The 24894-nt window shown below is 38.1% G+C and overlaps 1 protein-coding gene across 5 annotated transcripts in view; it reads right to left on the bottom strand.

Annotated features, from left to right (window-relative positions):
• LOC137252581 (uncharacterized) overlaps positions 1-24894 on the bottom strand; it is a 687899-nt gene that overhangs the window by 195297 nt on the left and 467708 nt on the right. For all 5 annotated transcript variants that reach the window (XM_067788530.1, XM_067788528.1, XM_067788532.1 and 2 more), the window contains one exon: positions 11145-11213. In XM_067788530.1, the coding sequence (XP_067644631.1) occupies positions 11145-11213 (69 nt within the window). The remainder of the gene's footprint in view (positions 1-11144; positions 11214-24894) is intronic.

Raw genomic sequence — 24894 nt, 5'->3', positions numbered from 1 at the left:
GCGCTGGACGGATTTGCTTTGCATAATCAGTATCGTTCCCACGTTTCCCCACAGTAGTGCGCTCTGGATTGAAACTACCCTCGCATTCCTTCTCGAAAATTCGTCGCTTCATTTTCCTGCGTCTTTTAGGTTTTGTCAATGCCAGTGTTTCTCTCGCAGGTACTTTTGATTTTGATTTATTTGGCCCATTCGATCTATCACCCTTTGCCTTCGACTTTCGTGGTCTTTGTCGAGTCTTTTCCACCAGTACCCGATTACTGCTAAACCCTTTTTCCAAACTACAGTTAAGTGGTATGTCCTGGTTCTTATAGCGCATCACCCTTTTCTGCATATCGATCTTGATGTCATGGTCAACCAAGAAGTCCACTCCCAATATGACTTCATCAACGATCTTCGCCACAACGAATTTGTGTAAAACCATGACCTTCCCAATCAGTACTTCACATATCACTTCTCCCTGGACTTGTTTATACTCGCCTGTGACCGTACGCAACCTTGCTCCAGGTAATAACTTTACTCTCCTGTAGACCAAATCAGATCGAATCAAGGAATGAGATGCCCCCGTATCTACAGTCAGTACACGCTCTTTACCATCCACATTCCCTCTGACGGTAAGACTGCTTGATTTCCTTCCAATTTGCGACACAGATATCACAGGACATTCAATAGCCGGGGCAAGTTTTCGTTCTTTACATTCGACACGCTCTTGCTCATTTCCGCCAGCTTTGCGTTTACGGCCACCCACATTGTTGGAACTATTAGCACCAAGATCGCAATGACGTGCAATGTGACCTGGGTTGCCGCACTTGAAACATTTAATAACTCCGGCATTCTTCTGTTGAGATCCCTTCAGTGCTTCCAAAATTGTGTCTACCCATTCTGGCCTTTCTACTTCTACACGATGAGCCTTATATGCTGGTTTACTTAATAGGGAGGCAGTTTCCTGAGTCAATGCATGTGATACCGTTTCAGCAAATGTCAGTTTTGGGTTCGCGTATGTAGCTCGCTTCGTTTCCACGTCTCGTATGCCATTTATAAAACTCTGGATTTTTACCCTTTCAGTGTATTCCACGGGTGCGTCCGCATTTGCAAGATGAGCCAATCTTTCAATATCTGAAGCAAACTCCTGCAATGTCTCATTTGCTTTTTGGTAGCGGTTTTGCAACTCAATTTGGAATATCTGTTTCCTATGCTCGCTTCCGTAACGTCTCTCTAAAGCGCTCATCAATGTTTCGTAATGGTTCCGCTCGTACTCTGGGATGGTCTGTAAGATTTCCGCGGCAGGCCCTTTCAGTGCCACGAACAGAGCTGCAACTTTATCTTCAGCATTCCATTGGTTCACTGCTGCGGTCTTCTCAAACTGTAGCTTAAAGACCTGAAAAGGAACAGAACCGTCAAAGGATGGTGTCTTTACCTTTGGATTACTCGCTGAAACAGCTGGGCGATTTAGTTGTAACTGCTCCATACGACCTTTTAAATCATCTACTTCTGCCTGAAATTGAGCGATTTTGGCATCCTGCGCTTCCAGCTTTGATGTTACCCTTGCTTCCTGTGCTTCTAACTGTGAAGACATTTGTGCCACCTGCAATGATAAGCGCTCCTCTTGTTCTTCAATCTTTGATGTTATACGGGTTTCCTGCGATTCCAGTTGTGAAGAAATTTGTGTCGACATTTCTGAAATACGTGTTTCTTGTGCTTCAATCTTCGATGTTATACGGTTCTCCTGCGATTCCAGTTGAGATGACATATACGTTTTCTGTTCTTCCAATTGTGATGCCATATATGTCTTCTGCTCTTCCAGTTGTGATGACATTTGTGACGACATTGATGCTACGGTCGATGTTTGAGCAGATATTGCAGCCAAAATCATGTTCAAGTCTGTGCTGGTAACAGTCTGCGATGTTTCGTTTTTCTCTTCAATTTTTGTTGTCTCCTCGCCATCAAGGTGAAAGGCATACTCTTCCACATTAATTCCTTCTGCTTCCATTGCCTCTCGTAGCCGTGCCTGAAGTTCGAGTTTAACGCCGCTTGTATTCAATCCACGGCTCTCCAACTCCTTCTTCAGTTGCTGGATCTTTAATTCACTGAGCTTTGCCATATCCTTGTTGTCTTCTGGAATTTATTCAACAATTCCTCTTCTGACACCAATTGTAACGAATTTACTTGCAAATCCTCTTATTTGCTTTTTCTCTGCTAAGTTCGAATCACTAAACTGTTGAATAAATAACTCCAATTTGTAGTAATGCAAAATGGCCTTTATTAAAGTACTTCACAATAACACTCCAACTGTACAACGAATAGCTTAATAACCAAACTGATAGCTTAAAGGAAACTGACTTTCAAAATAATAGTGCTATTGTTCGCTAGATATCGTCTTACTCGTAACTGCTTGACAATTCAAATCAAACTGAATTACTTCTTACTCGCTGGCGCCGCTTTTATAGTTTACGCTGCATACTTCTAGGCTCTTCGATTTCCAGAAGTTACTAGTTGTTTCGGCTACAAAATCGCCAGCCACAACTACGTGCACAAATTATTGCTCTCTCTTGTGACCACTCAGATAAGGTATATGCATGTGTTTGTAGTTTACAGTCTCCCGCACACACATAAGCGTATAAGTAAATTCATCGGTGTGTGACATCTCATCTCTTGCTGCCTTGTATGTAAATGTTGCTCGTCGGAATGTGTACATATGTGTAGACGCAATTATTTATTCGTTTATGTAGATACATAATGATTGAATTATTGATGTGCATTCACGTCACTGCTTAGATCGGCTTAGAGCTGGCAGCACTCCTTAGTTTTGCTAATATTCGTAACAATATGTTGCTGCTAGAGCATGTGATGCTATGATAATTGCAACTTGCTAGGTAAGTCCAAGCAACGTCGCGACGTCGCGTGTTCAGTTTTATCGTTTCTCATTATGCCTGCCTACGACCATCACGTTGCTATGGTAAGCAAGCGCAAGCAGTGGCATTGTGGACTGCGTTGCTGGGCTGGATATTAAACCTGCTGTTGCTATGATAGAACCACGCCTGATTACGTATTCTACCAAGCCTGTGCATATGATGTTGCTATGCTGTGATCGTATGCAGTGGGTTGTTATGTTGTTGGCTTGCATATGATGTTACTATGGTAGCATCACGTAGTGCTTTCGTTCGATTAGTTGGACTGTTGTTGGGTAAGCTTTATTAGGCTAGCGATGAGCATTTGAGTTGGGTTATTTTTAAGCAAGCCATGTTAGGCAAGCGATGATCATTTTTTGATTTGTTTTGTTCTGCATCAATTGACCTTGCAATTGGACTTGGTTGCTAAATAGTTGTTTGAGGCTACGTGGACAAACTAGGCATATTATTAACTTAGAACAGATGTGCAATAGGCATCATAACATAACTTATATAACTTCAACGGCGTAAAATTTCTTAAATTTTCTTCATCCAAATATGAACTGTGCAACGCCCACTTTTCAAAATTTTTATTTAAGGTTATTAAAGGCAACCAATGTATCAAGTTTATCAAGCAATATCTATCTTTGGTAATAAATTACCGCACTTTTCCCATTTTTATACTCAGTTGAGCAGAGCTCACAGGGTATATTAACTTTGATTGGATAACGGTTGGTTATACAGGTATAAAGGAATCGAGATAGATATAGACTTCCATATACCAAAATCATCAGTATCGAAAAAAAATTTGATTGAGCCATGTCCGTCCGTCCGTCCGTCCGTCGGTCCATTAACACGATAACTTGAGTAAATTTTGAGGTATCTTGATGAAATTTGGTATGTAGATTCCTGGGCACTCATCTCAGATCGCTATTTAAAATGAACGATATCGGACTATAACCACGCCCATTTTTTCGATATCGAAAATTTCGAAAAACCGAAAAAATGCGATAATTCATTGCCAAAGGCGGATAAAGCGATGAAACTTGGTAGATGGGTTGACGTTATGAAGCAGAATAGAAAGTTAGTAAGATTTTGGACAATGGGCGTGGCACCGCCCACTTTTACAAGAAGGTAATTTAAAAGTTTTGCAAGCTGTAATTTGGCAGCAGTTGAAGATATCATGATGAAATTTGGAAGCAACGTTACTACTATTATTATATATGCCTTAAATAAAAATTAGCAAAATTGGATGAAGAACACGCCCACTTTTTAAAAAAAAATTTTTTAAATTCAAATTTTAACAAAAAATTTAATGTCTTAACTGTATATAAGTAAATTAAGTCAAAATTCAACTCCAGTAATGATATGATGCAACAAAATACAAAAATAAAAGAAAATTTCAAAATGGGCGTGGCTCCGCCCATTTTCATTTAGTTTGTCTAGAATACTTTTAATGCCATAAGTTGAGCAAAAATTTACCAATCCTTCTTAAATTTGGTAGGGGCATAGATTCTATGACGGTAACTGTTTTCTGTGAAAATGGGCAAAATCGGTGGAAGCCATGCCCAGTTTTTATACACAGTCCACCGTCTGGCCTTCCTCTCGGCCGTTAATACAATAACTTGAGCAAAAACCGATATATCTTTACTAAACTTAGTCCACGTACTTACCTAAACTCACTTTATCTTGGTATAAAAAATGGCCGAAATCCGACTATAACCACGCCCACTTTATCGATATCAAAAATTACGAAAAATGAAAAAAATGCCATAATTCTATACCAAATACGAAAAAAGGGATGAAACATGGTAATTGGATTGGTTTATTGATACAAAATATAACTTTGGAAAAAACTTTGTAAAATGGGTGTGGCACCTACCATATTAAGTAAAAGAAAAATTAAAAAGTTCTACAAGGCGAAATTAACAGCGTTTGGAATCTTGGCAGGAACACTGTTAGTGGTATTGCATATATAAATAAATTAGCAGTACCCGACAGATGATTTTCTGGATAACCTGGTCCACATTTTGGTCGATATCGCGAAAACGCTTTCACATATACATCTAAGGGCCACTCGCTTTTAAAACCCTCATTAATACCTTTAATTTGATATCCATATCGTACAAACACGTTCTAGAGTCACCCCTGGCCTACCCTAATGGCGATATCTCGAAAAGGCGTCCACCTATAGACCTTATGCCCACTCCCTCTTAAAATGCTCAGTAACACCTTTCGTTATTTACCCATATCGTACAAACATTCTAGAGTCACCCCTGGCCCACCCTAGTGGCAATATCTCGAAAAGGCGTCCACCTATAGACCTAATGCCCACTCCCTCTTAAAATGCTCAGTAACACCTTTCGTTATTTACCCATATCGTACAAACATTCTAGAGTCACCCCTGGCCCACCCTAATGGCGATATCTCAAAAAGGCGTCCACCTATAGACCTAATGCCCACTCCCTCTTAAAATGCTCAGTAACACCTTTCGTTATTTACCCATATCGTACAAACATTCTAGAGTCACCCCTGGCCCACCCTAATGGCGATATCTCAAAAAGGCGTCCACCTATAGACCTTATGCCCACTCCCTCTTAAAATGCTCAGTAACACCTTTCGTTATTTACCCATATCGTACAAACATTCTAGAGTCACCCCTGGCCCACCCTAATGGCGATATCTCAAAAAGGCGTCCACCTATAGACCTAATGCCCACTCCCTCTTAAAATGCTCAGTAACACCTTTCGTTTGATACCCATATCGTACAAACATTCTAGAGTCACCCCTGGCCTACCCTAATGGCGATATCTCGAAAAGGCGTCCACCTATAGACCTTATGCCCACTCCCTCTTAAAATGCTCAGTAACACCTTTCGTTATTTACCCATATCGTACAAACATTCTAGAGTCACCCCTGGCCCACCCTAGTGGCAATATCTCGAAAAGGCGTCCACCTATAGACCTAATGCCCACTCCCTCTTAAAATGCTCAGTAACACCTTTCGTTATTTACCCATATCGTACAAACATTCTAGAGTCACCCCTGGCCCACCCTAATGGCGATATCTCAAAAAGGCGTCCACCTATAGACCTAATGCCCACTCCCTCTTAAAATGCTCAGTAACACCTTTCGTTTGATACCCATATCGTACAAACATTCTAGAGTCACCCCTGGCCCACCCTAATGGCGATATCTCGAAAAGGCGTCCACCTATAGACCTAATGCCCACTCCCTCCTAAAATGCTCAGTAACACCTTTCGTTTGATACCCATATCGTACAAACATTCTAGAGTCACCCCTGGCCCACCCTAATGGCAATATCTCGAAAAGGTGTCCACTTATAGACCTAATGCCCACTCCCTCTTAAAATGCTCAGTAACACCTTTCGTTTGATACCCATATCGTACAAACATTCTAGAGTCACCCCTGGCCCACCCTAATGGCGATATCTCGAAAAGGCGTCCACCTATAGACCTAATGCCCACTCCCTCTTAAAATGCTCAGTAACACCTTTCGTTTGATACCCATATCGTACAAACACATTCTAGAGTCACCCCTGGCCCACCCTAATGACGATATCTCGAAAAGGCGTCCACCCATAGACCTAATGCCCACTCCCTCTTAAAATGCTCAGTAACACCTTTCGCTTGATACCCATATCGTACAACCATTCTAGAGTCACCCCTGGTCCACCTTTATGGCGATATCTCGAAAAGGCTTCCACCTATAGAACTAAGGATTACTCCCTTTTAAAATACTCATTACCACCTTTCATTTGATACCCATATCGTACAAACACATTCTGGAGTCACCCCTGGTCCACCTTTATGGCGATATCTCGAAACGGCGTCCACCTATGGAACTAAGGATCACTCCCTTTGAAAATACTCATTAACACCTTTCATTTGATACCCATATCGTACAAACATATTCTAGAGTCACCCCTGGTCCACCTTTATGGCGATTTCTCGAAAAGGCGTTCACCTATAGAACTAAAGCCTATTCCCTTTTAAAATACTCATTACCACCTTTCATTTGATACCCATATCGTACAAACACATTCTAGAGTCACCCCTGGCCCACCTTAATGGCGATATCTCGAAAAGGCGTCCACCGATAGACCTAAGGCCCGCTCCCTCTTAAGATGCTCAGTAACACCTTTCATTTGATACCCATATCGTACAAACAAATTCTAGAGTCAGCCCTGGTCCACCTTTATGGCGATGTCCCTAAATGGCGTCCATCCATAGAACTATGGCCTACTCTCTCTTAAAATACTCTTTAATACCTTCCATTTGATACACATGTCATACAACCACATTCCAGGGTTACCCTAGGTTCATTTTCCTACATGGTGATTTTCCTTATTTTGTCTCCATAGCTCTCAACTGAGTATATAATGTTCGGTTACACCCGAACTTAGCCTTCCTTACTTGTTAAAATGTATATTATTAAGGACAGTCTCCCTGCCAAACCTCAACATGATATCTTAAACTGCTTAGGATTTTGGTTTAAAATTTATTTTTTCTAAAAGTTCGCGGTGCCACTCACATTTTCCAAATTGTATCCAAACTTCTATTTTGTATCATAAGATCAACCCAGTTCTCAAATTTAATCAGTCTTTGGTAATGACTAAACACATTTTTTCCATTTTTCGAAATTTTCGAAATCGAAAAAGTGGGCGCCGGTATTGTGGGAATTCACCCATTTTTATAGGGATCTATCCTGGGCACGGATAAAGCATCTGTGTGACAATTACTACCGTTATTCACTTAGGCCCGGTTTTTCAGTACAAGTTCACAACTCAGTTTGTCAGTTTAACTACGCTTAAACTTATTCTGCATTTTTTCAGTCCACTTTAACTGAAGTTTAAGCTGAGCTTAAGCGGCCGATCTGGCAGGGTTAAACTCTAGTTAACCTATCAGTTATTTTCGATCTTTCGAAATGGCGTTGAATATACCCAACAAGAATTTGGGCTTGAGTACAATTAGAGAGAGAACACGAGAACTCTAAATTTTAAAAAATTTCTCAAAGGTTGGATAGTAATTGGATAATGAAGTTGGATATCTACTTGAGAACTGTCTGGTTTAAGAAAAATTAAATAATGATATTGGATATCACCTCCGGAACTAGATATATATTTCGCTGGAGAAATATATTTTCCATGTTTGTTGAGTAAACTCTTTGTATCTACAAATTACCTAGATAATAAAAAGCCAATGTTGCCGTACAAAAGAGCATAACCCAAAGGCGGCCTTAAACTGTGACTGAAAAAATGCTAAGTAGTGTAACTGTAGTTTAAATTTGACGGGAGTTTCAGCAAACTTAGTTTAAGCTTAGCTTAACCAACTACTGAAAAACCGGGCTTTAAAGTTCTAACACCCTTAAGTACAAGTGCAAGTTGGGTATTTAAAATAATAATGAACAAATTTTACTTTAGCCACAAACTGAATTCGAAATCGAAAACACAAATATATTTTTTTACTTATGTCAGAAAAGCTATTTGACCACATCATTTGTTGTACAATGGTAAGCAAAATTACATTGTGAACTCTATATTGCTTTGTAAGCGTTTCGTGCCCTCTTCATTCTATTCATTACAAAAACTTTCCTAGATTTCAAAGCCAGTGACACAAAGAGAGAAAAGAAAAAAAACAAACAATAACAAATATTAGAGTCTAATACAACTTAACCAAATAAAATCAAGTTAGGCAATTCCTGCCTGAACGAGACGAATGAAGTTAAAGAGAAGGTGAGAAAAGTTAGGGTAAGGTAAAAATAAGAAAATTAAATTCTGTACAGGATGTGCCATAGAAATAAAATTTTAACTTGATTGAAACAATAACAATTTTTTAAAAAGCACCGAAGTGTCCAAGATCTGAAGGATAAAATGGTGTGGTATGCCAAAATGAAAACGAAGGGCATATTTATATTTGCGGAAACTGCCAGTTAAGCAGATGATTTCTCTTCAATCAGAGTATTCTAACTTGTAAGTTCAAAGGGGCAGGATACTTGCAAATATACCAAATTATAACATTACATAAACGTATCTATATATTTATACTAGAGTGCCCAACAGACTTTTTTCTGCCCGAAAATTGATTTCCACACACTTAAAAATAAGCATTGCTTCCTCTCTTCACTCTCTATCCCATTCCCTCACATTTTTTCTTCATCATATATGAATACTTGATTCAGTTGACCAACCGATTGAAATATTTTAGTTCTTATAAACCGCTAAGAAAATATATGAAACTGATGGTTGTACAGTTATAAAAAGCGCATGGGTTTTCTCCTCCTGTTTCTGCGGTAGAACCTATAGATAAATCTATTCCTAAAATCGTAATGCATGCCGCTGACGCAAAACTTTTAAGGTTGTTGTTGTGGCAGTACTTCGCCCCATCCAAAAGATGTGACCACCCACTTATTGTCAACAATGTCCTCTAACGGCAGTCCGAGGAATCTTGCAGTTGTACCAGAGAGATACTTGTGCTAGAGGCGTTGACTCCACATTGCAATTGAAAAGATGGTAGTTGGCATACCTCGGACTTGATTCTGGATATGTAAAAGTTTAAGGTTGATTTCCTCAACTGCAAGCTTAGGATATTTGCTTTAAGAACAGTGCTCTCCCTGTAACCCCTTACATAGTGGTCCCACACTTTTTTATGAACATTTCTGAGGGTCTAGTCATGCTCCCCTTTTTCAAACGGCTGAGTTCTTAAGTGCCGAACTTTTTCTTCTAAAGATCCTTGAAGGCGTGTCATGTCTGTTGGGATGACCAAGTTTATGGATATTCAGCAGAAACTGTTTGTTCCGCATTACATTTCTCTCGTTAATGGTAGTGTGTTCGCATTACTGTATATATGATGTTCTGGGAACATAAATAGACATCCCGTTGCAGTTTAAAGCGTCGTGTTTTGACAGCCCTGCCGCGACCAATAATTTGGAGGTTTGAATGAGTGTTTCTCTATTTTTTCCACCAGTGCTGCCGACAAAAAAGTAAAACAACTTCGGCTGCATGCTCGCCAAAATGTAGAACTTGATAGAACATCTAGTCAGTCCACAATTTATGTGTGTGTTGATTTAGCGCTGTGGTGATGTTATGTAATTTTCGGAAGCCATGCTGATGATTGGCGAGATGCAGGTTGGCGATGAAGGACGGCTTCCTGTGTCTGGACTACTGATGGTTAAAGAGATATTGGGCAGTAAGATTCTCTTACCACATTCCACTTTGCAGGGATGACGAAAGTCGACGAAGACATATTGCAGACGAGAGCTAGATATTTTAACCTTTCATTGCCAAGATATTTAAGTATCGGCATGACAATCCTTTCGGGTTTACTTCTTTGGATTTCTCAACCTCGGAATGTTTTACATATTGTCGGCGAAAAGCGACATTGTGCTTAGTATGGTTTTGAGAGAACATTTACGGTTGACCAAAGTTTACTCACACCGGTAAAGAAGCTGCAGTTCTTTAGGTGTTCTTTCCATTTCTGCCGCTTGTGCTTGTCTACAGGCTATCAAATGAACAGGTTTATCTCCTTAGCTTAAGCGTCGTCAGGGTCTTGCTATCTGGCAAGGTCACTCTCGCTAAAGTAGACGCCTCCGTTGGAAAATGTGGCCGGATTTTTGCATTTATTCTAGTGAGAATTAAACTGGCCGACGCGGGTCCAATGACGTTGTGGAAAACACGTTCCCTTTGACGGGCATCAGTCCATATCCTTTAAAGTGCGTTTTTCAGATGGTTATGAATTCGGCTGATTCTTCAAGCGAAAGGAGTACGGATACATAGGTGATCGAATGCCAGTATTATCACCGGCTGCCAGCTGACGCAGTTTACATGTCCTACATTTATCATAGAAATGTCTGGCGAGCCTAGGAAATTTACTAGCATTCGTGTGAAGGCATTCTCGTTTCTTAAAAAGCTGTTTAGGTCACAGACGTCTCTACTCCACATAGATTTGAAATGTTTAGTTATTTGGTGTAATGGGAACTAAATATATGCCGCTCAATATAGAAATTAGCATTTTTTTTTTGTTTAGCTAAGAACTTCTGTCACTTTCTTTCTCTTATGTAAGTTGTCTAAAAATTTTTCCAATCTGTGGATTTATCTCAAATCTGAATTAAAACTAAAGAAACTATCTGTAAGTTAGGTGCAGTGTATACAAATTACTGGTGCATATGGCGAACAAATGGAACAGATACACTTAGGTTGTTCTTTATTTTTCTGTCATTTGTCTAATATTACTTTACTTACTGTGCATTACATCGCCTTGTGTTGAATAAAATGTGTCCAAATGCAAATCTGTTATATGCCAGAAATAACCTGAAATAAAAAATAAATACAAATAATTTTAGGAAAACGCATAAAAGCTTATCATAATAACATATTTATAAATCTTTATAACATATTATTCATAAGCAATCAACTAAGAACAAACTATGCAAACAGACATAAAAATTAAGTTACCTAAATATATATCACTCAATGTCATAGTTGATATTTAAGCCCACAAGATGACCAGATATCACGAAATCAAGACAGTTTTCACTGGACGCAAATTAATGAATGCAAATACGAGTGGGATTACTTATACATAAACACATATACATGTGAGTGCAGGTCAAACGGAAATGCCCTGCAAACAAAAAGTTTATAACTCAGAACTAGCATAAAGCTAGAACATATGACGAAAGTGCTACCTCTAACTCTATAACCAAGCAATGCTGTCGTAGGTTTCACTCCAAGCAACTAGACCTAGTATACATATAACTAGATCATTTTCATTTTCTTACTTAATTCCTAATCGTTAATTAAATAAGTATATTTCAAATAATAATTTTTCCCAACGTTAATCGGTTATTATGAACAAATTTGAGAGATGCCGATTTCGTTCATAGCTAAAGACTCATCTCTAGGGTGTAATCTCTTAGTGCAAGCACGAAATAAAAGAGAAACGTGAAAATTTTCAAGCTTATATTCTTGTTCCTAGGGATGGGATATACATATGTGAACGCGAAGATTAATTATTGTGAATTTATGTGTAAACGTGGTTTGAGATGAGTGAAAAAATTATCAATTGCTTGGTTATTTACCGGGATTCCGGAAACAATCTAATTTCTAGTTGATTTAAAGAAAATTAATCGGCAAAGTCATGCAGCGTTGCCATAGCCACTAATGTATCTGGAATTTTGAAAAAATAAAACAAACTGGAAAAATTTTAAGTCAGAAAACAATTTGTGAATAAAGTTTAAGATATACATAAATAAAATTAGTTTTTTCCAGACACCCAAGACAATAAAAATTAGTTTTTCGAGTTAAAAAAGCACAGAAATTTCAATATATATAAAAAAATATTTCAAAATAATTTTGCACAGTAAATATTTTTTAATATATCCGAAATTATTTTTGTAAATATTTGTTTTGTTTGAGTCTTCAAAAATAATAATTCGGGACTTTTATTTTTTAAAGTCTTCATATATTAATGACGAACAACGAATTTCGTTTTAGAGTTCTAATTTATTTATTTTTTTTGCTTTTTGAATTATATAACATACAAAAGTTTTCGAAATTAATAATATTTCGGGTTGTAATATGACTTGCGATGTGCTGTAACTGTGATTCCAAGAGTTTGCTTCGTATAGTTGATCAAGTAATTTGTGACTTCTAGAAACGAGGCCTATGCAGGAGATTAAGGTGGACAAGTAATAGTTAAGTGTGTTGCCTTATCCATATCGAACTAGAGCGTCCGTTGGAATGTATGTTATATACGCTTTTGGCTATATTCATTTCAAATCGGCAGCCCCTACCATTTTTTGGTAGCGTCTTCAGATTTTCGAGGTGTTCTAAGTCGTTTTGTGTCTTCTCCACTGATTTAAGTCAACCATTAAATCGGTAGCCTCGACAAAAAAAATTTTAAGTTAACAATGTTCATGCATTCCTTCGCCCATCCGTTCACCTATCTGTTCGAAGGCTCATCCTGATGTGCACTTCTGCAATAGTTTTCAATTAAATGAAAGTATTGTTATGAAATTTTACATACTTCTTTTTCTCACGACGAGTAAGGTTGAGACTAAAGATAGGCATAGTCGGGATAAAACCGCGCCCACCTTTTGTTTATCAAATATTTTCTATAAATTGATTTATTCGATATTATAATACCTAATGGAGGTATTATCTTTAAACTTGTTATTTAATAGTCAATAAACATAAAAATTTTGAAAAATGGGATTAGCGGCGTCTACTTATTAAAACAGATTTTTATCCGCTTTTGCTGGCGATACAGTAATAGCGATTAAAGATAAAACTGCGAAATTTGGTATGCAGATTCCTTATTTAAGGTTGATATATTCCAGCAAAACCTATAAAAATCTTAGGATAATAACGCCCACTTTCTATATAAAAATACAGAAGTACGTGTTTGGGGCACATATATTGTGATACCTCCGTAAATAATAAGGATACAACGCTAACATTTTAGAAGGCAATTCCCGTAGATAGACCTGAAATAATTATGAGAAATGGGTAAAGCCACACCTACTAAGGTCACGCATACCTTATAGGACACATATATACAAGAAACTCGGTGTCCTGGGATCAAGGCGTGGAAAAAGCAACATCAAAATATTTAGGGGAAAGTTCTTAATTTGTTTTAAAAGAGCTATGGCTTTCCTTTGATGAACCTTTATTTTGCTGATTTGACTGTTGACCCTCTGTAACATACTGTAGATCACAGGCAGCATACCATTTAACCTTCGTAAACTCACGCAGCAATTATTTTTTCGTTTTGTTAAGCAATGTAGACTTCAGTCTACGTTTCATTCTTTCTACGAAATATGGGTTTGCTCATAAAGTACCATTCGATTTTTCAAAGTAAGTGATGTTGTCAATGAAGTGGAAAATTTCGTACACTGTGCAAGTTCTAAATATAAATAATATAAAAAAAAAAATAGTAGTTGAGGAAATTTTTTGTAAAAATACATATATAAGGTAAGAGTTCAGAGTTTATTGTGACACTATTTGTTTTAGATATATCCTCAGTATTTTGTCAGTGGGTGGTGTTTAGTGTTTGTGTCTTGTAGGCTACATTATGTGAAAAGAGGAAATATCTTGCATGAAAACCGTGACTGCGTTACTTTTTATTTTTTTTTAGTATGTCTCTTCGACTACGATCTCTCACTGACAGCGAGATCGCATGCGCCCTCCATGACTATTACGCAAGTGAAGATGGCCTCGACTTTGATGATGATAATTTGGCTGACCCTGATTTCGACCCAGATTTGATCACGGATTTCGGAGAGCTGAATGAAGACTCTTTTGAAGGCGAATTTGATGTGGACGAATTAGTAGAGTACGTGAACGATGACGGCCGTAACTTTATTCATGAAGAAGCGGTAGAGGTCGCCCCATTTCGTTCAGACATCACAAGTACTTCAGCTGCTCCATCAAAGCGGCAAAGAACTGAAAAGATACCGTTACTTTGGAAGAAAATGAGTTTAGAGCTGAGCTCAGAGCAGCTGTCGTTTACTGAAAGCGATTCATTGACATCTGGTATATTGGAGCTTGATACTGCCATTCCGTTCTTTCTTTAATTATGTCGACCAGAACTTATAAAAAAATTTTGGTTGAGGTAACCCTCTATTTGGCTCAGAAAGATCTAAACAATAATTTTAGAGTATCTGAGATTGAAACCCGACAGTCTATTGGCATCGTATATCGTATGTCACTTGTCCAGCTACCCAGGGTAACCAACCATTAGATTTCCATCCTAGGCACAACTATAAATCAACAGGTTATGATTTGTAACAAAAGATACAGCAAAATCTCCATTTCAATGCCAATAGCAAATGTCTTCCAAGGAGCCACCCTGACGTTGACAGAATCTTTAAAATACGTCGCGTTGTGGACTCCTTGAACGAAGCATACGCGAAAGTTCCAATAGAAAGAAATTTCCACCTTTCCTAATCGCTAATAAATTTTCTGATAATTTTCTTTACAGTGTTGCTCATTGTTGCCTGTCGGCTACAATCCCCTTATTATAATAGTATCCATATAAAATAAATAATTTAGAAATAAAAAAATAAAAAACCGAATTTTTGTTCTCGAATCTAACCGATTTAATTGAAATAAAATTATTTCGAGGTGGTGAGTTATAGAGGGTTAAAACGGTTTATTCAGAATCAACAATCTGTGCGATGTTGCTGCTGAATCAATATTTGTTTGCCGGTTTTTTCTTTCATTGCAGAGAATGTTTTTATTTTAACATTGGGCACAAAAATTGGTGTTTTTCGGATGAAATACGGTGACTAGTATTTTCAATTAGAAAACAGGCAGATGTCGTTCGGAGTTGACATAAAAAATGTAGGTTCCATCTCGCCAATTTGTAGGGGAAATTAGAAGGAGCACGATGCAAATTGCAATAGAAGTTCGGCCTTTATCTCCTCAGAAGTAAATCGCGCCAAGTATTTCTTATTTATTTATTTAGTATTTAGCTGACAATTACTGCAGAAATAACCACCCCTGACTATTTTTCGACCATTACCATACAAAAGAGGTTACCTTTTTTCAAAAAAAATAAACAGCTGGCAAATTGAAGTTAGCTCTGTAGCTAGCTTATATTTCTGCTGCGCTGTAAGACATACTTCGAAATATATTTAAACTACTTATTTGCCAAAGGTTAAGGCCGTGGTACGAGTAGTCTACCTTTGAGACAGTATTAATTTGAACTGGTTCGTAATTTACCTACAGTGTGGTTATGAGTGGGTGGTATGTGCAGTAGATATATATTAGGCCGGGTCGATTTGTGAGAAGGCAAAAAAATCGCCCATTGCTCTGTGAAAAGAAACCTTGCCGAAGGAACCATACCTCTAAAACGAATTCTGATGTCCCCCCCATTGGGTCGTAGGGGCAAATTTTGAAAAATCCTACTTTGGAATGCCAATGTTTTTTCTTTTAGGAGTTTATTTTTCTCTTTAGAAATTTATTTAGTCAGTACATATGTAAATGAAAAAATGAATTTAACTTAGTAACAGAAAAGAAATTAAAAAAAATTATTAGAAATTAGCGTTTTTACAACCCCCTTTTAAAACCAAGGCATCACTATGATGCATTTGCATGTCGTAAACATAGTTGTGTGGGTTTTTTATTCAACCGTTTTAAAAAATGAAGGTATCACTGTGACACAATTGCAGATCGTAAAATTGCTTGTGTTGCTTTTTTAGGCCACCACAAGACACAGCAGGTAGAATTGAAATTGCCCCTACCCAAAAGTTCGACCCAATAGGGGGGACATCAGAATTCCTTTTAGAGGTATAGTTCCTTCGGTAAAGTTTCTTATTTTGATCCCTAAAATACGATTTTCACAGAGCAATGAGCGACTTTTAAATCGACCCGCCCTAATATATATGTGCGGATTTCATCTGGTATATTAACATTGACAAATTATAAAACCGTATTACAATATGTAAGAGAGAGTTTAACTTGTCACCCCATTCATATTATCATGAATAACGTATATGGCGAAAATATTTGAATGCCAGCCATTTACATATAGTTATGCTAGCAAGGGGAAAAGACAATGGACCACTTAACAAAATGTTATAATAAATTTGTTTGGTCTGGTTTAGATTTCACCAGCTGATTGTGACATGATAGTATAGTACATATGTATACCCCAAAGTGCAACATTGATCTATGTGGACAAAGTTGCTTAATGAACTTTTCAACGATTATGATGCAAAAATTATGTTCGGTAAGCACTAACTTAAATCAGTGCAAATTGTTTCTCACTACTATAGGCACTTTAACGATGATGTGAGGGCTTAGCCAAACTCCTTAGCGCTCGACTATGTAGCTGAGCGACTAAAGGGCTTGCAGCTATGACGTTCCGTCTCATAGAAGGGAGACGGAATTCCGGTGACCAAGAACTCCACAAATCTAGGCTACTATGCGGACCGTGCCTTTTGTATGATTCCGATATACCCGGCTTTATTCTAATGGAGCCTTTCCGCTACCGAGCCGCCTAGTGAAGTAAGGAGCTGCTGTGGTGGAAGGTTTTTTACCATATTTTAGTTTAGACCGGTGAGCCCAACGTCGGGCAGCTGTTCATGTGACCAAGATTAACAACTCAAAGTCTTATGTTAAGGAGAATAAAGAGAGAGGGAAAATGAAATCGCAAGAAAAGAAAAAAAGCACTATTAGCGATGCATCGGAATCGGCGCGGCAAAGCATTAGAGAGTCAACGAGCTTCGTGTAGGGCGGAATGTCGGAGAAGTAGAGTGCAGAAGAGTACGGGAAAGAGAAAGTAAAATAGCTCTCTCGTAGTACCGTGCAGCACTAAGAATTGTCCAACGCTTGGGACCCAACATACGTGGAGAATGAGCGCTTAGAATGGGCCAGTAAGGCGATAGAAATAGGTCGAATACAGTTCAAGAGCTTGTCTGATGAAACCAGTTTCATGAAAAGTTCGTTAACCTCACAACAGTGGCCATTACCAAGGGAGAAGCACAACTACTCGAAAAGGGCCTGAAGCACAATATCATGGGCCAAAATAAAATAAGAAAAATGGAACAGGCGATTATAGATTGATACCACAAGACGAATAGGAGCACGCCAGATACATGTGCAGTGAAACAATAAAAAAGGAGGTGAAAGAACAGGGAGGACAAAAAGGTAATGCATAAGAGAAAACCATAAATAATCTAGGAATCTATTAATCTTAGGAAAAAAAATATTGTCACAATAAAAGCGGAGAAAGGAAACACCGCTGTGCTATTCGAAAAAGAGGAATATATGTATAACCAAACTCGAAGAACTCGTAGAGCAAATGAAAGGTCGTAGAATAAGAGATAATCCCAAGGATGAATACCAGCCTAACTAACCAGAAATCTTCTGTATTTCAACCGGTGAGAAGACGTTGGGCTAAAGGCACCAAGCCTGCTTTCAAGAGGCAGAAAGGGGCCAGTCCAGGGGCCGTGAGGCAGGACAGCCACATTGACAATACAAGTGGATCTAAAGCTGTAGGTTATGTGAACCCCAATAGCGAGATAGGAACTACCTCTAAAGCAGCTTGTCAGATTTGTCAACCACGGTTGTAAAAGTAGGAGATAAAATAAAGAGAGGTAAAGCTAAGACTCCGGCTTTTCTCGAAGGGGCCAAAGGGACACCGGGTGTTACTGAGGAGATAAGTGATGTGGCGAAGTAGTCACTGAATGTGCTGCTGGTTGATCGTAGCAGTCATTTTGGACGGATGAATACTGAAAAGTGAAGCTCTGTACGATGAGAGCTGGAGAGCTTAATGCTTAATATTATAGGGGAAGAACCAAGTAATATATAGCGACACATGGTAGGAAGGTTCTTACTCTATCTCCGCCAATGGAAGGGGGTCAGCACTAAATCTCCCAAATAAACACACGCTACTTGGTAAAGCGTCCTGGAGCACTGACACAATTTATGTGTGATTCAGCAAAAGTCGTCCCAGAAATAAAAACTCTAACACACTAGAAGCGGGCGAAGTTGAAAAGGAATCCGAAATCCTCAATTCAATGTACAAGAGGAGGATGCGGGGGTCATTATGAGGGTGGAAAACAGCAAAATGATGATGTTATTCGAGAAAATAATTCCATAGGATAACAATAGCAACATGCAAGAAACAGGCGAGGTGGAAGAGAACTTCGAAAGCCTTAAACCAAAAGGGAAAAAGGTGGACGCATCGGTACAACGAAGGTGCTGTAGGGTACAACCAGCCCTATTGTACTGCGAGTCTTACACATAAAGCTCCAATACAGTAAATAGGGGAATTCCTCCCAACCTTTGAGGAGGCTCCGATTGATTAGGCGTTTATATAGGAGCCATTACTCTCATTGGCTGGAAATATGTCCGACCTCAACGCAAATGGATTTGACGTTTACTACGTGCAATATGAATCGTTTTTTGATGCAAATTTTCTATCGGAAGATATTATAGAAGAACCTGCAGACAGCACTTACACTTCGAAAACGGAGCGGGTTTGAATTGGTCCCAGATAATTTATTCCTGGTCATGCTGCAAATCTCGAGCCGAGTGATCGTTGAATGGTATGAAATAATATTCAACGGGTATATAAGACTGAATCATGTTCCCGACTCTTGGAGAACTGCTCATGTCGTTTTCCTATCAAAGGCGGGAAAGATCATTCATATGTATTCCAAAGACTACAGACCCATTAGCTGAACATAATTTCTGATCAAACCCTTTGAGAGACTGATAGACGTCTATATAAAATCTAGCATGGGTAAAAAGCTCTTCTCCAAAGCAATTCATGGGTACACCAAAAGCAATTCACTAGACTCGGAACTACATAGGGTTGTTTAAAGATAGTAAAGATGTTTGGGATAAAAAAAGTACCATCTAAACAGGGGGCCTAAAGTATGCATATTAATGTCAAAAGAAATTTTACTGCCCAAAAAAAAACTGCATTCAATTTCAGTACGAATTTCGGCAAATAACAACAGCTTCCCGGACATGTGACTTGATGTGACTTTAATTGCAGTAGAAAATTTGATTGCATGTACATTTTTGCAAGCAAAAAAGGAGATACAATAAACAAAATAATAATAATGGAACAAAACGGTGGCAACAAATAGTAAAATAATAAAGAAGCCACCAAAGTTGACTTTATGCAATAAAAAGGTTACACCGCTTACACAACAGCAAAAAAAACCAAGAAAATTCGGATAACAAACAGAGAAATACATGAAAATTGCCAGGATATATAAAACAACAAAAATGTATATGTAAGTAAGTGTGTATATGTGGCGCGATAGGAAATAAGACAAGGAAGCGAAGCTGCCTATAGCTATTCAACAACAACAAAGAGCAATGCAGGATGATGAAAGAAGTAAGCAAAACCAAGTAAGGAAGGCTAAGTTCGGGTGTAACCGAACATTACATACTCAGTTGAGAGCTGTGGAGACAAAGTAAGGGAAAATCACCATGGTGTAAAAAGAACCTAGGGTAACCCTGGAATTTGTTTGTATGACATGTGTTTCAAATGGAAGGTATTAAAGAGTATTTTAAGAGGAAGTGGGCCATAGTTCTATATATGTACGCCATTTAGGGATATCGCCATAAAGGTGGACGAGGCCTGACTCTAGAATTTGTTTGTACGATATGGGTATCAAATGAAAGGTATTAATGAGTATTTTAAAAGGGAGTGGGCCTAAGTTCTACAGATGGATGCGTTTTCGAGATATCGCCATAAAGATGGACCAGGGGTGACTCTAGAATTTGTTTGTACGATATGAGTATCAAATGAAAGGTACTAATGAATATTTTAAAAGGGCGTGGGCCTAAGTTCTACAGATTGACGCCTTCTCGAGATATCGCCATAAAGATGGACCAGGGGTGACTCTAGAATTTGTTTGTACTCTATGGGTATCAAATGAAAGGTGTTAATGAGTATTTTAAAAGGGAGTGGGCCTTAGTTCTATAGGTGGATGCCTTTTCGGGATATCGCCATAAACGTGGACCAGGGGTGACTCTAGAATGCGTTTGTACAATATGGGTATCAAACGAAAGGTGTTAATAAGTGTTTTAAAAGGGAGTGGGCCTTAGTTCTATGGGTGGACGCCTTTTCGGGATATCGCCATAAAGGTGGACCAGGGGTGACTCTAGAATGCGTTTGTACAATATGGGTATCAAATGAAAGGTGTTAATGAGTATTTTAAAAGGGAGTGGGCCTTAGTTCTATAGGTGGATGCCTTTTCGGGATATCGCCATAAACGTGGACCAGGGGTGACTCTAGAATGCGTTTGTACAATATGGGTATCAAACGAAAGGTGTTAATAAGTGTTTTAAAAGGGAGTGGGCCTTAGTTCTATGGGTGGACGCCTTTTCGGGATATCGCCATAAACGTGGACCAGGGGTGACTCTAGAATGCGTTTGTACAATATGGGTATCAAATGAAAGGTGTTAATGAGTATTTTAAAATGGCATGGGCCTTAGTTCTATAGGTGGACGCCTTTTCGAGATATCGCCATAAACGTGAACCAGGGGTGACTCTAGAATGTCTTTGTACGATATGGATATCAAATTAAAGGTATTAATGAGGGTTTTAAAAACGAGTGGCCTTTAGATGTATATGTGAAGGCGTTTTCGAGATAACGACCCAAATGTGGACCAGGGTGATCCAGAACATCATCTGTCGGGTACCACTAATTTATTTATATATGTAATATCACGAACAGTATTCCTTCCAAGATTCCAAGGGCTTTTGATTTCGCCCTGCAAAACTTTTTCGTTTTTTTCTACTTAATATGGTAGGTGTCACATCCATTTTACCAAGTTTTTTTTCTAAAGTTATATTTTGCGTCAATAGACCAATACAATTACCATGTTTCATCCCTTTTTTCGTATTTGGTATATAATTATGGCATTTTTTTCATTTTTTGTAATTTTCGATATCGATAAAGTTAGCGTGGTCATAGTCGGATTTCGGCCATTTTTTATACCAATACAAAGTGAGTTCTGGTAAGTACGTGAACTGAGTTTAGTAAAGATATATCGATTTTTGCTCAAGTTATCGTGTTAACGGCCGAGCGGAAGGACAGACGGTCGACTGTGTATAAAAACTGGGAGTGGCTTCAACCGATTTCGCCCTTTTTCACAGAAAACAGTCATCGTCCTAGAATTTAATTCACAAGGATTGATAAATTTTTGTTCGACTTATGGCGTTAAAAGTATCCCAGACAAATTAAATGAAAAAGGGCGGAGGCACGCCCATTTTGAAATTTTCTTTTATTTTTGTATTTTGTTGCAACATAGCATTACTGGAGTTGAATGTTGACATAATTTACTTATATACTGTAAAGATATTAACTTTTCTTTTAAAATTTGAATTAAAAAATTTTTTTTTAAAAAGTGGGCGTGGTCGTTCTCCGATTTTACTAATTTTTATTAAGCATATATATAGTAATAAGAGTAACGTTTCTGCCAAATTTAATCATGATATCTTCACCGACTGCCAAATTACAGCTTGCAAAACTTCTAAATTACCTTCTTTTAAAAGCGGGCGATAGCACGCCCATTGTCAAATTTTACTAGTTTTCTATTCTGCGTCATAAATTCAACTCACCTACCAGTTTCATCGCTTAGTCCGTATTTGGTAATGAATTATCGCACTTTTTCGATTTTTCGAAATTTTCGATATCGAAAAAGTGGGCGTGGTTATTGTCCGATATTGTTCATTTTAAATAGCGATCTGAGATGAGTGCACAGGAACCTACATACCAAATTTCATCAAGATACCTCAAAATTTACTCAAGTTATCGTGTTAACGGACAGACGGGCGGACATGGCTCAATCGAATTTTTTTTTGATACTGATGATTTTGATATATGGAAGTTTATATCTATCTCGATTCCTTTATACCTGTACAACCAACCGTTACAAAAGTTAATATACTCTGTGAACTCTGCTCAACTCAGTATAAAAAAAAACTTTAATAAAGCAAAACACAATTCGAATGTGTAAACGAAACGGCAAGGACACTTTGTCTGCAGCTGTCTGTATTATTTCAAAGTCTTGCAGATAAAAGCTTTTTATGCTTTCTTTAGCCAACATACATGCACAGCTCTTAATTTTTCCTCCTTATACCACCTAAATGCAAGTATTTCCAGTGCTTATTCAAGTCTTGTGCTTTTCGGGCGTTTTGCAGCTTTATCTGTCTGTGAGCATTCTACGGCCAAGTGTATGAAAATTGATGCTCCATTTATTTCCTTTATTTAACACTTGTTCTACACACATACATGCATACACATGTGCATACCCTGCATAAACACGTGCGACTTGTACCTTAAGAGAGTGGTCTGCGATTGATCTCTTTTGTGTACAATGGGATATAATTGAAATATAGTTCGTTTTGGGTGCAGTGATTTCAATTGTCAATCTGTTAATCTTTTTAGTCGATTCTAAGTAACAAAAAAAAAAAAAAAAACAAAATGGCAACGAAATGAGTAGAATAAAGTAAGATTTAAGTAAATTTAAAGTTCCGGGAAAAATGACATCGAAAATTTGGAAAAAAAAGTTTTTCAAAGCGGGAACGCCCCTGGGAGGTGATTTAGTAAACACTAGGTATTTATTTCTGCCATGAAAACCTTCTCAGTAAAAATTCATCTGTTTGCAGATGCCGTTAGGAGTCGACGTTAAACATGTAGGGGACCAACACCCGACGCAAATTGGAGAAAAATCTCCGCCTAAATTTCTTGGGAGGTAAATCGCGCAAAGTATTTTTTTCTTATATTTTTGTTGTAATTGGACTTAGCCATAGCTTGTAATCCTTCAAGAAAAGTACGGCACAAAGTATCAAAGAATTATACAGGATAGTAAGTAGTCTTGCTGAGGAGATAGCGAAGAAAGTCTACTGTCATGGAAGATTCTGTGTTGCACGTGGGGACAATCGCTCAAACTCTCTCATCGGGTATTTACGGCAACTCTCAATTACTGTGCGGCTGTCAGCATCTGTATTCCACAAAACTTGAGAGGGTATGCAGATTATCAATGACTAACATACCAGGAGCCCTAAAAACTTTTCCCAAAGCCAATCTGCACATCGCGCCTTCAGACGTTATGACCACAAATAAAGCGCTAGCAACTGCAACAAGGCTTAAGCCCTCAGGGTAGCTTGACTGCAGGTCAAAGCAGTTTAGCGTCATTAAATATAGGGTAAACGGAATGCATGGATCATGAATCGGCTTCGAAAAAAAATCTTGGGCCACAATAGAGCCGGAGGTTTGGCGCTGCAAAAATGGTAGTACAGCCTCTTCATGTATATATCGATAGTTTCAAATAAACCGAATGAGTCAGGTCTGCTGTTTACTTTACCAATACAGTAATTTCATCTAACAGGCTACCAGATCACTGTAATGTCTTTCGGGTGAAAATTCTAGCCGTGAAGAAAACTGCAGAAATTCTGAAGGAAGCGTGCTTAAGCTGCAGTCACATCATTATATATATTGATAGTCAGCAAGATTTGAGGCAATGATCTCAAAAGGCAATAACAATACACAGTACTTCGTCAAATAGTATACTGTATGCAAATAAGCAAATAGAAAGGACCAGACCGTACTTGGTTGCCGGTTGTAAAGGTACAGAAGGTAACAATTTTGTTGTTTTATCGGCCTACTAATTTGTATGGTCGTGGATTTGAATCAAACTCAAGGCCTTAGACCAATTGTTTTAATTACTAAAAATATATATCATCCCGTTTGGTTATCAAACAAATTTTGGTAACACCATTGACAGATTCAGTCTATGTGATGCTTTTATTGACCGGCCAGTTCAATCTAACCAAGCCTTGGGTTCGAATCGAACTCAAAGCCTTAACAATAACCTTTTTTATTGTTGTTAATTTTTTTCTTTATTGGAAACAATTTTTAAAAATAAAAAAGAAAGAAAATTTCTAAGGCACCTGCCACAGCTCGTTGTATAGGTTCATTTCGCGAGTTGCTTGGCTCCTTTATCATGCTCCTACAATTCAAAAGGACGAATGTGTTTTTGTTATATTTTTCAGTACCCGAAGGGATAAAAATAGTACCTGTCGAACAGTTTCCTTAAGCGTGTAAAGGAGACTAGAAAATTGGCCTGTCGGACAGTATCCGTAGGGATATAAATAGTACCAGTGCTACACTAGTTCTTCAATCATAAGCAGATACAATTTGTTTATCTATAGGACATGTTCAAACAAAAGAGACCACATCAATCCATATAAAGGGAACAAAATTGGCTATAGTCACATATTAATTTGCGACTCATCTCTTATTCATCTTAGACCTATAGCATTTTTTACAGGGTAAAAATTTTAAAGCCAACACTTGTGTAGTTGTATAAAAGTGTTGGCGTTTGACACCAATGCCATGCAGACGGTTGCATTCTAGTCGTAAAAATATTTTTGATTACGGGCGAAAATCATCCAAGTTGAATTAGAAAAAGTAGGGTTTGTAAATATTTGTTGACGATTTGAAAAAACAAA

The sequence above is a fragment of the Eurosta solidaginis genome, chromosome 5 (genome assembly GCF_040869045.1).
Source record: "Eurosta solidaginis isolate ZX-2024a chromosome 5, ASM4086904v1, whole genome shotgun sequence".
NCBI lineage: Eukaryota > Metazoa > Arthropoda > Insecta > Diptera > Tephritidae > Eurosta > Eurosta solidaginis.
Note: the sequence above shows the minus strand (reverse complement) of the source record. Positions and strands in the feature narration are given on the sequence as shown.